General features: G+C 42.1%; 1 protein-coding gene across 3 annotated transcripts in view; it reads right to left on the reverse strand.

Moving 5' to 3' along the window:
* dok6 (docking protein 6) overlaps positions 1 to 14,812 on the reverse strand; it is a 609,418-nt gene that overhangs the window by 121,772 nt on the left and 472,834 nt on the right. For all 3 annotated transcript variants that reach the window (XM_063055165.1, XM_063055183.1, XM_063055174.1), the window contains one exon: positions 14,577 to 14,766. In XM_063055165.1, the coding sequence (XP_062911235.1) occupies positions 14,577 to 14,766 (190 nt within the window). The remainder of the gene's footprint in view (positions 1 to 14,576; positions 14,767 to 14,812) is intronic.

A 14,812-nucleotide genomic window follows, 5' to 3' on the forward strand; every position in this document is an offset into this window, starting at 1 on the left:
GTGGCACCACTCAGACAGATTTTCAACCTCCCTCCTATATGCTGATTCATCACCACATTTGATTTGGCTGAAAACAGTGGTGATATCAGCAAACTTGAAATATGGCATGAGAGCTGTGTTAGCCTCACAGTTATTATTATAAATTGAGTAGAGAATGGGGTTAGGCACACAGCCTTGTGGTGTAGCTGAGCTGATGGTGATTGGAGGAGATGCTGCCAATCCAAACCGACTGGGGTCTGCAAGTGAGGAAATCTAGGAGCCAGTTACACAAGGAGACCTGGGTCCCAAGCTCTCTAAGTTTTGAGGGGATAATAGTATAGAATGCCGAGCTGTAATCAATGAAAAGCACCCTGATGTGTGCATCTTCACTGTCCAAATGCTCCAACATTGAGTGAAGAGCCAATGAAATGGCATCTGCTGTGGACCTGTTGTGATGGTAGGCAAATTGGAGTAGATCCAAGTCGCTTCTCAAGCAGGAGTTGAAATGTTTCATTACCAACTTTTCAAAGCACTTCTTCACAGTGGATATAAGTGCTACAGGATGGTAGTTATTGGGGCAGGTTACCGTCTTCTTCTTGGGCACTGAGCGAGAGGTTAAAGATGTTGGTCAGCACAGTTGACCGGCATAGGTCTTTGATCACAGCACTTGGCCAGGGATCCTGTTTGGGCGGGATGCTTTCTGTTGGTTCACTATCTTGCAGGATGCTCTCACGTGACCCTCAGAGACAGTCATCGGAGGCTGCTGGAGTTTGTGACGATGTGTCCATGTTTTTTAATAGACAAAGCAACATAAAATCAATGAGTGAAACCTTGTTGTTACCTATGTTGCTTGGTTTCACTCTGTAGGAGGTGATGATATTCAAGGCCTGGCACAGGTATTAAGCATCCTTCAGTGATTCAAGTGTGTTCTGGAATCGCCACTTTGCAGCAACGAAGTGGAGTCTGGAACCAGAAACCTGAGGTGGGCTGAGGAGTTAAGAAACTTGAAGCAAACAAAGGCTAGACAAAGCCTCTAATAGAACAGTACACAAGGAAACAAACTCCTCAGCCTGGATGGTAGATCAAGGACTTCACCAACTACAACCTGAACTCAGTAGATTCTGGCTTCTTAGGGAAAGGAGAATAGCAGAGCTGCAAAGTTTGGTTTTATAGAATTTGTTCTCCGTATTTGATTGGTACATAAAGATGGTGCGATTAAAAATCCTATCTAACATAAAGATTGTATTTTTGCATGATACGTTCACCAATCTTGTAAGCACAAAGCTAGAAGTGGGGTAGGTTCATGGACACTTGACTGTGCCATTAATATCACCTGAAAGCTTCCTCCAATTTCACTTGCTTGCTCACTCTCTGTATCTTTTGTCTCTCAATGTGCTCAGAAAGCTGCAGAGCGTTGTGCACTCAACCATTTCCATCATGAGCACTAGCCTCCCCATTATTGATGACATCTTCAAAGGGCAATGCTTCTAAAAGGTGGCGTCCAGCATTAAGGACGTATATATTGTTACGTACCCCGTAGCTGGGTTGCCAAACCAGCAGAAAAGGACCACTAGTTGGAGTCTGGATTACTGGAAGCTAATAAAGTTTTATTAAAGAAATAAGTAACACAGTACTCTAATCGTACAGATATAAATGTAACAGGTTAGCAATGATAAAACACACATGTACACAGAACTAGGGTAATAGGATCAATCAAGCTCTATCGCAGTCTAGGGGTAAAATGATCAGTCTCAAGTGACGCAGAGTTCAGTTCAGCTTAGTACAGTTCGCAGTAATCGCTGTTGTGCCATTGGAGAGAGAGAGAGAGAGAGCGGGAGAGAGAGAGAGAGAGAGAGAGAGAATGCAAATTTGATTCAGCAGACCTTTGATGTTCTCAGGTGGTTTCGGGCGGACCCCTTTATGTCTTCTGTGCTCACCGACTGTGACCCCTCCGTTCCAGATACGACTGTTCTTCAGCAGTGAACCCGGCACCCAGGCAAGGGTGGACACACACACCAGTTTCCCACCGATGGTACCCTTTTCAGCCTGTGCATCTATGGTCGGTTCCCGCGAACCAGACCTCCAACACTCACCAACTTGTGGGGGCACACCGCTCTTCCAGGGTCTCTTTATCTTGTGATCTCATGGTGTGTGTCGTGCCTTAGCGAACCTGTTCTTTTTATCCCCCTGCTGGGGTATCGCCTGTCCATCAAACTTCAAACAGTTCAGGTTCAAAGCAACCAGTCTGTCAATACTCTGAATTGTGTCTCTTTTCGTTATCTCTCTCCTCGCTCATTAACATTTTGAACGTTTCTCCATTTGTCTCCCTTATCTCTCTTATCAGCATCAATCTTCTGATAACTTAGTTTTTCGTCACTATATATATATATATTCCAAGTATATTCCAAATCACTGCAATTTCACTTGCAGATTTATGGATCAGCATGAATTGTGATGGAAAGTCCTTGTTTTTAAATGTTAGTACCATTTCCTCTCACAATGTGGCCTGATGTGCTTAGTGTTTCCAGCATTTGTTGTTCTTGTGTCAGATGTCCAGCAGTATTTTGTCAATGGAATCCTATCACTGGACATATCTTTTCCTCCCCATCCCACCCCCACTCTCTGCTTTCTGCAGAGATCGCTCTCTATGTGGTTCTCTTGTCCACTTGCCCCTCCCCACCAATCTACCGCCTGACACATCCTTGTAAACGGGACAAGTGCCACATCTCCATTCTTACCACCATTCAGAGCACCAAACTGTCCTTCCAGGTGAGGCAACACTTCATCTGCAAGTCTGTCAGGGCCATCTACTGTATTTGGTGTTCCTGGTGTGATTTCCAGAATGTTGGGGAGACCCAATGTAGATTAAGGGATGGCTTAATCGATTACCTTTTCCCTGTCTGCCACAAAAGACAGTATTTTCTGGTGGCCGCATATTTCAATTCAACATCTCAGTTCCATTCCGATGTGTCAGTCCCTGCCAACCTCTGTGGTCATGATGAGGTTGGAAGAGAAACATCTTATATTCTGTCCGGGTAATCTCTAAACTCTTGGCATGAATGTTGATTTCTCTAACTTCTGAAAATTTCTTCCCTCCCCTCATCTTTCAATCGAGCTAGCAACTTGGTCTCGTAAAAACAAGAATAGCTTGCTACGGAAACATTGTCAAAAGACTGTGCCCTGATAGCTCCACTGCTGAGTTAAGGGCTATTCTTCTTCTTCGTCTTTCATTCTTTTTCCATTCCCCATTCTGGCTCCTTTCTTACTCTTCTTCTCCTCACCTGCCTATCATCTCCCTTTGGTTCTCCTCCTCCTTCTCTTTCTTCCATGATCCACTCTCCTCTCCTATCACATTCCTTTTTCATCTCTACCTCTTCCACATACCACCCTCCACCTACCAGCTTGTTATTCCTTTCCCTTCCTCCACCTTCTTATTCTGGATTCTTCCCCTTCCCAAGCTGATGAAGAGTCTCTACCCGAAATGCCGATTCTTTATTCCTTTCCTTGGACGCTGCCTAACCTGCTGAGATCCTCCTGTCTGGATTTCCAGCACCTCCAGAACCTCTTGTGTTTAGTAATTTGTCTTCCTCATTCATTTTCAAGGTTACATTGTACAAGGTCTCTCAGGATTTCGAATTCTTCCATCTTTTAAAAAGTTGACTTGTTTATCAATAACTGTTCTGAAGTTATTGTCATCTTGTCAGGCTGCACTTGGAGTATTGCCAACAGTTTTGGCTCCCTTATCTCAGAAAGGATGTATTGTCATTGGAGAGAGTCCAGAGGAGGTTCATGAGGATGATTCCGGGAATGAAGGGGTTAACATATGAGGAGCGTTTGGCAGCTTTGGGCCTGTACTCACTGGAATTTAGAAGATTAAGTGGAGATCTCATTGAAACCTACTGAATGTTGAAAGGACTAGATAAGGTGGATGTGGAGAGGATGTTTCCTCTGGCAGGGGTGTCCAGAAGTAGAGGGCACAGCCTCAAAATTGAGGGGTGTCCTTTTAGAACAGAAGTAAGGAAGGATTTTTTTAGCTTTAGTGTGGAATGCTTTGCTACAGACTGCAGTGGAGGCCAAGTCTGTGGATATATTCACGACATAGTTGATAGATTCCTGATTGTTTGGGGGCATCAAGCGATATGGTGAGAAGGCAGGTGTGTGGGGTTGAATGGGATCTGGGATCAGCCATGATGAAGTGGCAGAGTGGACTCTCTGGGGTGAATGGCCCAATTCTGCTCCTCTGTCTTATGGTCTTTTTGAAAGTTTTGTAATGGTGTGCATGTGTGAGGGATCTGTGCATCAGTATTTACTACCTACGTCTGAAAAGGAAAGACTGAAACACTCAGCTAAGTGTCCTGCCAGTCAACACAAGAGCTTCTTACTTCATCCTCCTCCCTCCACCACTCACCTACCTTTCCCTTCCCCTTCACCTGGCTTCAACTATCACCTTCCAGCTTTGACTCCTTCCCTTCTTATGCTGGCTTCCCCCCCCCCACCCCCGCCTTTCCAGTCCTGATGAAGGGTCTCAGCCTGAAGCATGGACTGTTTATTCCTCTCCATAGATGCTGCCTGACCTGGTGATTTCTTCCAGCATTCTGTGTGTGTCAGTTTTATGTGTTTCAACTTGATAGCAGCTGGCTTTTGTGTCACCAATGGTGCGAGTGTCAGTAGACTTCGGCAATGGGTGGCCGAAGAGCTTGTTTATCCCCACAGTGAATGGTTTGAGTGTGGACTGCAGTACAAGCGGAGTGGTGAAGGTAGATTCAGTTATAACATTCAGCAGTGGTAAATGTCTGCAAAGCAATAATATTTATCACTTTTATTTAAACAGAAAGCCACCAGACAGTAAAGGTGGATACCTGCCAGCAGCACTTTCCCCCTTTCAAAACAAGTAAAATCTGTTTAGTGTAACTGCAGCTTATATTCCAGGCCCAATGCACTGGAACATTTTCTAAAACTAAGACCTTTCGATTTTTAGTGTGTGGTGACAACTTTTTATCTTAAAGATTTGCTTTACTTGTCAGGCGTACATTGAAACATGCAGCAAAGTGCATCATTTGTGTCAAACAAGTCTGTGAGGATCATGCTGGTTAGCCCACAAGTGTTGCTATGCGACCAGTGCGAACATAACATGACCACAACTCACCAACCCTAAATGTACATCTATAATATCAGAGGAAATAGGAGCACAGGAGGAAACACACATGGTCACAGGGAGGACGTACAAACTCCTTGCAGACAGCCGTGGGTACTGAAGCCTGATCTTACAGCTTGTGTTGTAATAGCATTGTGAAAAGGGCGACACTACCATGCCATCCTACACTGTGGTACAGACAACACGAGCCACAGTCATCGGCAATATGGAAATTTTTTAATAAAAATAACTACTGTTTTTCTTTCAAACAAAAATTTCCAGTGTCATTGATTTACCAGATGGAATTTACATTAGACTTCCTGGGAGAAGGCTCAATTTTAAGGGAAAATTATGAGATGTTAGTGTCAAAACATCACTCCTTGTTTTACAGCATTTATGGCTAGATTGAGTATTCTGTGAAAGGAAGCAAATGAAACTGAATAACCTTTACTGTTGTACATTGCATTTGAACTGGGAGGTGAAGGTTAGAATGACTATTCATTGCCAAATCATGTACTGAAACCATGGGATGAAAAGATGGATAACCTTGGGATAGAAAGAGAGATTATGTCAACAGAAAGAAAGGGGGGAAAAGAATTAGCAAATTTATACCTTTTCATACATATCCAAATGCATCAAAATAATTTTCTATATTCAAAAAACTATTTTACCAGTGCCCAAGAGTTTATTTTGCTGTAAGTGAAATTGATTATACCATTAAAACCTCATACCAGAATAGACAAAGCTTTGTTTTTACTAATAAGACACAAGACCATAAAAATAGGAGCAGAATTAGGCTATTCTGCCCATCAAGTCTGTTCTGCCATTCCATCATGACTGATTTCAGAATCAGAGTCAGAATCAGGTTTATTACCAATTTCCAATTGGTTTATAAACCAATTGCCCCTGGGATCAATAAAGTATGACTATGACTATTATCACCGTCATGTGACATGAAATTTGTTAACTTAGCAACAGCAGTTCAATGCAATACATAATCTCGCAGAGAAAAAAAATTAAATCTAAACCATAATAATAATAAATAAACAAGTAAATGAATTATGTATGTTAAATAGATTTTAAAATGTGCATAAACAGAAATATTGTATATTTAAAAAAAATGAGATACTGTCCAAAGCTTCAATGTCCCTTTAGGATTCAGATGGTAGAGGGGAAGAAGCTGTTCCTGAATCTCTGAGTGTGTGCCTTCAGGCTTCTGTACCTCCTACCTGATGGTAACAGTGAGAAAAGGGCATGCCCTGGGTGCTGGAGGTCCTTAATAATGGACGCTGCCTTTCTGAGACATCACTCTCAACCTGTGATGGTAATGGGTTGCTGACCATGAAGTTCTAAACTCAAATGAAGACAGTAAGCCCCATCTAATATAGATAGCCATGGGTACCCTCACTATAGGGAGGTTATACTGTAACTACCCACTCTTCAAAGACGAGTTTACTTCCCTGTTTATTCTCCATATGAGTTTAGCTGCCAATACCCACTATTTTGGTGGTGGGATCTCACTCTCTACCAAGGAGCAGATACTTCCAGCTAATGAAGTAGTTTAAACACAGTTCATTTATTTTCAGTGGTACATGTTTAAATCCAAATTACATTCTTAAAATAAATATAAAACTCACAGAGGATTTATATCTTATAAAAGAATTCCAAATTACAAACTATTTCTAAACCACAAAGAATTTCCAAAACACAGGTACAATTCCTAGAAGCTAAAAAGACATACCCACAAGCCACAGCTAAATCAGTAGGCCGTTGCAGAAAGTGAAGGCAGAGGAATGGATTCTAGTTCACCCTGTGTTTCTGGCATTCCTTTGAGATTCCTAAACAGCCTGAACTGCTGTCTATTATTTTTCTGCCACATTGGTGACTTCATACACGTATAATATTTTTCCTGACTAAGTTAGTCCTGATGAAGGGTCTCGGCCTGAAACGTCAACTGCACCTCTTCCTAGAGATGCTGCCTGGCCTGCTGTGTTCACCAGCAACTTTTATGTGTGTTGCTTGAATTTCCAGCATCTGCAGAATTCCTGTTGTTTTAATATTTTTCCAGATACCTTTTAACACAAGTGGTCTAAAAGCTTCTACAGACAGTGATTCCAGGCACCTATATTTAATGCTGTGAAGCTGACTCCTTGAGTACATAAACTTTCCAATTTATTAATAGATCACCTATTGATATGCTTATTGATATTATCAATCTAGTCTGTAAACTCCCTTGAACTAAACTTAGTCAACATTGTCTGTTTTTAAACAAGCCAAATTAAATAACTCCTTGTTTTATACTACACCGCTTTAACAGTTAGTAAAAGTACTATAGACCACCGGTCCCCAACCACCAGGCCGCAGACTGGTGCCGGGCCACAAAGCTTGTGCTATCGGGCCGCGAGGAAACGATACGAGTCAGCTGCACCTTTCCTCATTCCCTGTCATGCCCACTGTTGGAATTTGAACGCACACGAGGTCATTACCCACGCGTCATCCATGTCAGCGCGGAAAGAAGATCAACTCTTTGAGTTTGCAAATTACGGCGGGCTGAAAATTATGTTTGACATAACATCTCTGCCGGCATTCTGGATCAAAGTCAAGGCTAAATATCTTGAGATAGCCACGAAAGCACTGAAAATGTTGCTTCCATTTCCAACATATCTCTGTGAAGCAGGGTTTTCTGCAATGAATGCAATGAAAACTAAGTGGCAGAATAGACTGGACATAAGGAACCCCCTTCGAGTATCGCTGTCTCCCATCGCCCCTCGATGGCACCGTCTTGTTGCAGGGAAACAAGCCCAGGGCTCCCACTGATTCAGCGATATTGCTATGTTGCAATGATTTTATATGTTCATACAGGGAAAATATGCGCTGTGTGTTTAATATCCAAACGTTACTTAAAATATTATGATGCTATTGACTTATAAGTGCCTTATAATTGACTTATCACTATATTCATGGGAGGAAAATATGCACTGCGTGTTTAATATTAAATTCTTTAGATAAACCTTTTCATAAAAGAAATTGAGTGTATTAGCTACTTATCACCTATATTCAGGTCGTGATTAACAACCCCCTCCCCCGAACAGAATCGCCAAAAACGATTTGTAGAAAAAAATCGGCACGCACATACATGCGCAAGTTATGCATGCGCACTGGTGCCTGCGCAAGGCTTCATGGTTATGGTAGTCTTTCTCAGGGTAAGCTCAATGTATTTGACTGCTACTCTTGTCCGTTGGCAACCCTACCCCCCCAACCCAGGTCGGCCGGTCTGCAAGAATATTGTCAATATTAAACTGGTCTGCAGTGCAAAAAAGATTGGGGACCTCTGCTATAGACCAACAAGTCCCTGGCTCCTATAGACATTGCTTCTGTTTGCAAAATTGAGTTTTCAAATTCAAACTGATTACTGTTTGCCATTTACATCAAGAACTGAAGACTGGCTCCCATTTATGATAGCTAAACAAGGAATATTAATTGGAAATTTAACTTAATTCAGAAACAGCACTTTGATCTTTACAAGTGGCAGATGCTATCTTCAGAAAGCTGAGCTTGTTAAAAGAAAACCAAGACCCCTGGTCCGGAGGGTGAATATTCATCACAAACTGCATTTCCCTGCTTTCTCCCCATGATATTTGTCACCCTTACGAATCAAGAACCTATCCACTTCCTCTTTGAATATACCCAATGACTTGGCCTCTACAATTTGTTTCTGATAGATAGTTTTGAATCATTCCATACATCTCCAAATTGAACCTTACATTGAGAGTCTTGACATTAAGCTTCTTGAAGTGGAAAGCAACTTAGAAAATTACTTCCCGATTTTTGCTTCCAATGCACAAGCAATCTCCTGAAGTTGCTTTAGAACATAATTTTGAATACTGCTGAACTTGGAAAGTCTCATAATAAATCACTATATAGCAAAAGTAAACAGAATACTGCATTGAGCTGCAGTAAAAAACTTGGTGGAAGACAATGTTAAGTTGAATTAATTGAATATGTAAAGTAGGCTAATCAGATAATATTATCTATTAGACTTACACTTCTTCAGCCTAAAGAGCATATATTATGCTTTAAGAAATAAAATCTTAAACATCTGTTAGTTTTCTTTTGTGAGGACAAATTAGGCTGCAAAGCATCTTCTATAATTAGCATAATGGAAGGGTCTCCATCATAGCTTGGAGATTAATAGAAATTGTGAATCAGAGACCACCAATCCTTGATCTTAACCATATTAGACAAGGAAGAAAACTATAGTAACATAAATGGATGTTTCTCAGTGGGGAAATGATTTACATTACATAGGAACAGAGTGGCCTCAAAAATACAGTAAGGTCTCTATCCAATGTCAATTCAGACAGATCTACTGGTACTTGTTTCTCTGTAAATCTGTAAAACTTAGGATAAATTTTACAATTTAAAAATCCTATAAGCCTTAACAAAAGTGACTGTCTCAGCGTAAAGAAGCCTTGAATCCATTTACCTTCAAGAGTCAAAATTGAAAAAAAGTACTGAGCTTTAAGACCATGTAAACCTTAACTAAAAGCCGCTGAATACCCTTTATTTTAAATATATTCCTGTAAATCTAATTATGTGGAAAATAATGCTAACATACACAACATCCTATTTTTTTACTGTGCTTATTAATTGCTTATTAAATGATTGCTCTTAGGTTTCCTCAGTAAATGTGCTAAAGATGTTTCATTCCATGTCATTAGAAAGATCTTTCATTTACTAAACTAATGATGTTTACATATGATAAAATCTTTTTTAAAAAGGAAGTTAAAATGATTTACTACACACAAATGTGTAAATGCACTGTAATTCTTGGTAAATTATACCCCATTTTGTTTTATAGCTTAGGTCATGGATGGTTAAAGTGGCTATTAAACACTTATTTGTATGTAATGCACCCTTGATTGGGTGTACCATTACATTTCACCAATATTACAGTAGTTGTACAGGCTCACTTTGTGATCATGTCACTGCAATTTGATTTCATTGCTTTTTGTTTTATTTTCATTTCCAGGCAGAGATTTGAATTCTGACTATCGTCGTTAGCAACAGTGGTAATGATCAGAATAAAAACCAGAGAAAAAAATCCAAATCAAATGCTCAGGATGTCCATGTTCTTCTGCTGAAGTTCTGGTGGAGAGATCAGGAAAATTGTGACGCTAATTTACAGTTTGCAGTTTTTACAAACAACTCATTTTTATTTTGACTTCATTTGATGACAACGCCTTTTGAAAGTCAAACAACTGCAGATGCTGCAACCCAGAAGCAAAAATTCAGATTCCCAGCATCTGCTATCCAATGCAGCTCAACCCAGAAAAGAGTGAAGTGATACTCTTTGGAAGGTCGAATTTGAAAGCAGAGTACCGAGTTAATCATAGGGGCTTAGTAGTGTGGAGGAACAAAGGGACTTTGGAGTCCAAGCCCATAGATCACTCAAAGTTACTGTGCAATTTGATAGGGTTGTTAAGAAGGCGTGTGGTATGTTGCCTTTCATTAACTGGGGAGAGGGGTATTGAGTTCAAGAACTGCGAGGTAATGTTGGAACTCTATAAAACCCTAATTAGACCACACCTGGAATATTGTGTTCAGTTCTGGTTGCCTTATTATTGGAAAGACGTGGAAGCTTTAGAGAGGGTGCAGAGGAAATTTTCCAGCATTCTACCTGGATTAGAGAGCATGTCTTATGAGTGAGTTAGGGCTTTACGCTTTGGACCAAAGGAGGATGTGAGGTGATTTGATAGAGGTGTACAAGGTGTTAAGAAGCATAGATCAAGTGGATAGCCAGAGACTTTTTCTAAGGGCAGAAATAGCTAACATGAGAGGTTATAATTTTAAGGTGAATGGAGGAAAGTACAGTGGGGATGTCAGAGGTTCATTTTTTGCACAGAGAGAGGTAGGTACATGGCACACCCTGCCAGAGGTGGTTTTGAGTGCTAAGTTGTTGTCACGACACACTCAACCACTTGATTCCTGTATGCCTCATTGTCACCATCTGAGATTCACCAGATTTATAGATGGCACTTGAGCTATGCCTAACCACACAGTGATGTGTGTTGTGAGAGTAGAGCATACATTCTTGAGTTGAGTCTGTGTTGATTATTAACAAGGAGGAGGTGTTATTTCGGAACTGCACTGTCTGCGGTCTCCCTATGAGGAAATCAAAGATTCAGGTGCAGAGGGAGATGCAAAGGCCTAGGTTTTGAAGCCAGTACTAAGGGAATGATGGTGTTGAACACCAAGCTGTCATTAATAAACAGTAGCCTGTCATAGGTACTGCTGTCGGCCAGCTGTCCAAGGCTGAGTGGAGAGCCAGTGAAATTGTATCCATTGTAGACCTGTTGTGGCAGTAAACAAATTACAGCTAGACCAGATCCCTGCTCAGGACCAACCACACAAAGCACTTCATCACAGTAGATGCAAGTGCTACCAGATGATAGTTCTTGAGGCAACTCTCCCTGCTCTTCTTGGGCACCAACCGGTATGATTGACGCCCTTTTGAAGGGTATGGGAGCCTATGACTGCAGCAATGAAAGGATGAAGATGTCCTTGAGCACTGCAAGCAGCTGGATGGCACAGATACAAAAGGACTAGTGCAGGACACCCTGAAGGTTAACTTGCAGGTTGAGTGGGCGGTGAGGAAGGCAAATACCATGTTATCATTCATTTCAAGAGGTCTAGAACAGTGGTCCCCAATGACCAGGCCGCGGACCAGTACTGGGCCACGAGAAAACGATATGAGTCAGCTGCACTTTTCCTCATTCCCTGTCACGCACTGTTGAACTTGAAATAACCTACCAAATCATACCAAATAACACATAAAACCTTAAATAACAGTAACATATAGTAATATGTACACTGTAGTTTCACTTAACAGAATCACGAAGATTAAGCCAACGCCTATTTATAGAAAAAAAATCGGCACGTACACGCATGTGCACGTCATGTATGCGCACGTTACGCATATGCACACAGGTGCCTGCGCAAGGCTTCATGGTCATGGTTGTCTTTCTCAGGGTAAACACAAGTGTCCCGTATTTGACTGCTACTTTTGTCTCTTATTTGGGAGTGAGAAAGTTGGCAACCCTACTTGAGCACCACCCCCCCACCCCCCCACCCCCCATCAGCCGATCCGCAAGAATATTTTCAATATTAAACCAGTCTGTGGTGCAAGAAAGGTTGGGGACCCCTGGTCTAGAATACAAGAGCAAAGGTGTGATGCTGAGGCTCTATAAGGCACTGGTGAGGCCTCACCTTGAGTATTGTGAACAGTTTTGGGCCCCTCATCTTAGAAGAGATGTGCTGGCATTGGAGAAGGTCCAGAGGAGGTTCACAAGGATAGTTCCAGGAATGAAAGGGTTATCATATGAAGAATATTTGATGGCTCTGGGTCTGTACTCACTGGAATTCAGAGGGATTGGGTGGGGGGGAATCTCACTGGAACTTTTCAAATGTTGAAAGGTCTAGACAGAGTAGATGTGGAAAGGATGTTTCCCATGGTAGGAGAGTCTAGGACTAGAGGGCACCGCCTCAGGATAGAAGGGCAGTGAATTTATGGAATTTATTAGCCAGGTCATTGGGTATATTTAAGGCAGGGATTGATAAGTTCTTGACTGGACATGGCACCAAAGATTACGGGGAGAAGGCCGGGAACTGGGGTTGAGGAGGAGGTAAAAAAGGATCAGCCATGATTGAATGGGGGAGCAGATGGCCTAATTCTGCTCCTATATCTTATGGTCTTTGGTTTTCAGTATACTGCCTCACATCTTGCTAGGGTTCAGTCCCTTGAAGGGTGTCCCGATACTGCTCTCCGAGACAGACACAGGAGAACCAAGCACATCAGCGCAGTGTATTGGGACTACAACATTTTAAAATGCAATAGGTAGAATAGGGACAATGGTGGACATAACATTAATTTTATATGTAGATCTTGAATCTGTGGAATTGATTGCCTCAGACATCTGGGAGGCCAAGTCATTGGATTTATTTAAAGCTGAAGTTGATAGGTTCTTGATAAGTAGGGGTATGGGCAGAAGGCAGGAGAATGGGGTTGAGGGGGATAGTAAATTAGCTATAATAGAATGGTAGGGTAGACTTGAAGGGCAGAATGGTCTAATTCTGCTCCTATGTCTTACGGTCTAATTACATCAGCGGTCCCCAACCACCGGGCCGCAGAGCATGCGCTACCAGGCCGCGAGGAAGGGATATGATTTGGTCAGCTGCACCTTTCCTCATTCCCTGTCATGGCCACTGATCAGCCATTATGCACACGAGGTCATGACCCGCGCGTCATCCGTGTCAGGGCGGGAAGGCGATCAACTCCTTGAGCTTGCAAATGACGACGGCTGAAAAGTATGTTTGACATAACGTCTCTGTCAGCATTTTGGATCAAAGTCAAGGCTAAATATCCTGAGATAGCCACGAAAGCACTGAAAATGCTGCTTTCATTTCCTACACTTTTCTGCGAAGCGGAGTTTTCTGCAATGAATGCAACAAAAACTAAACTGCGGAATAGACTGGACATAAGGACCCCACTTCGAGTATCGATGTCTCCCATCACCCCTCGATAGGACGGTGTTGTTGCAGGGAAACAAGCCCAGGGCTCCCACTGATTCAGTGATATTGGTGTGTTGCAATGATTTTATATATTCATACGGGGAAAATATGTGCTGTGCATTCAATATCCAAATATTACTTAAAATGTTATGATGCTATTGACTTATAAGTGACCTATATAACCATATAACAATTACAGCACGGAAACAGGCCATCTTGGCCCCTCTAGTCCGTGCCGAACACTACTCTCACCTGGTCCCGCCGACCTGCACTCAGCCCCTAACCCTCCATTCCTTTCCTGTCCAGATACCTATCCAATTTTTTTTTATATGATCATATCGAACCTGCTTCTGCCACTTCTACTGGAAGTTCGTTCAACACTTCAAGCTCCCCTAATAATTGACTTATCATTATATCCATGCGAGGAAAATATGCGCTGTGTGTTTAATATTAAATTCATTAGATAAACCCTTTTAGAAACAAAATTGAGTGTATTACCCACTTATCACCTATATTCCAGTAGTGATTAACACCCACCCCCCCCCCCGAGCTGGGGGGGCGGGGGGAGGGATTGGCAGGTCATGACGTGCATGCGCATTGGTGCCCGCGCAAGGCTTCATGGTCATTGTAGTCTTTTGGGTAAACAACGCATTTGACTGCTACTCTTGTTCATTGGCAACCCTACCCGCAGCCCCCCACCCCGCCCCGGTCGGCCGGTCTGCAAGAATATTGTCAATATTAAACCGGTCCGCAGTGCAAAAAAGGTTGGGGACCCTGAATTACATCATATATTATGATAATGCAGGCTTTTAACCATTTGAGCTTAATGAGATCGCATTATGGTCATTACTTACTACAGCAATTCTGAGAGAGAGTTCAATACCAAAGTTACCTGCCAGCTTCAAATGTGAACCATGTTGCATCCCTTCCATACCGTCTGAGGGAGCTGAGTGGCCACATCACCAGCTTTACTCTAGGATTGTGGATGTCCCACAGATAAATGTTCTCATGTGTGATCTGCATGGTGCATTCTCCATAAATGTCCAGATTGGGAGTTGGCATCAAATACACATTGAACCGCTCTGCAAAACAAATGAAGAGAAAAAATCATTTATGTAATCTTACATG

The sequence above is a fragment of the Mobula hypostoma genome, chromosome 1, assembly GCF_963921235.1.
Source record: "Mobula hypostoma chromosome 1, sMobHyp1.1, whole genome shotgun sequence".
Lineage (NCBI taxonomy): Eukaryota > Metazoa > Chordata > Chondrichthyes > Myliobatiformes > Myliobatidae > Mobula > Mobula hypostoma.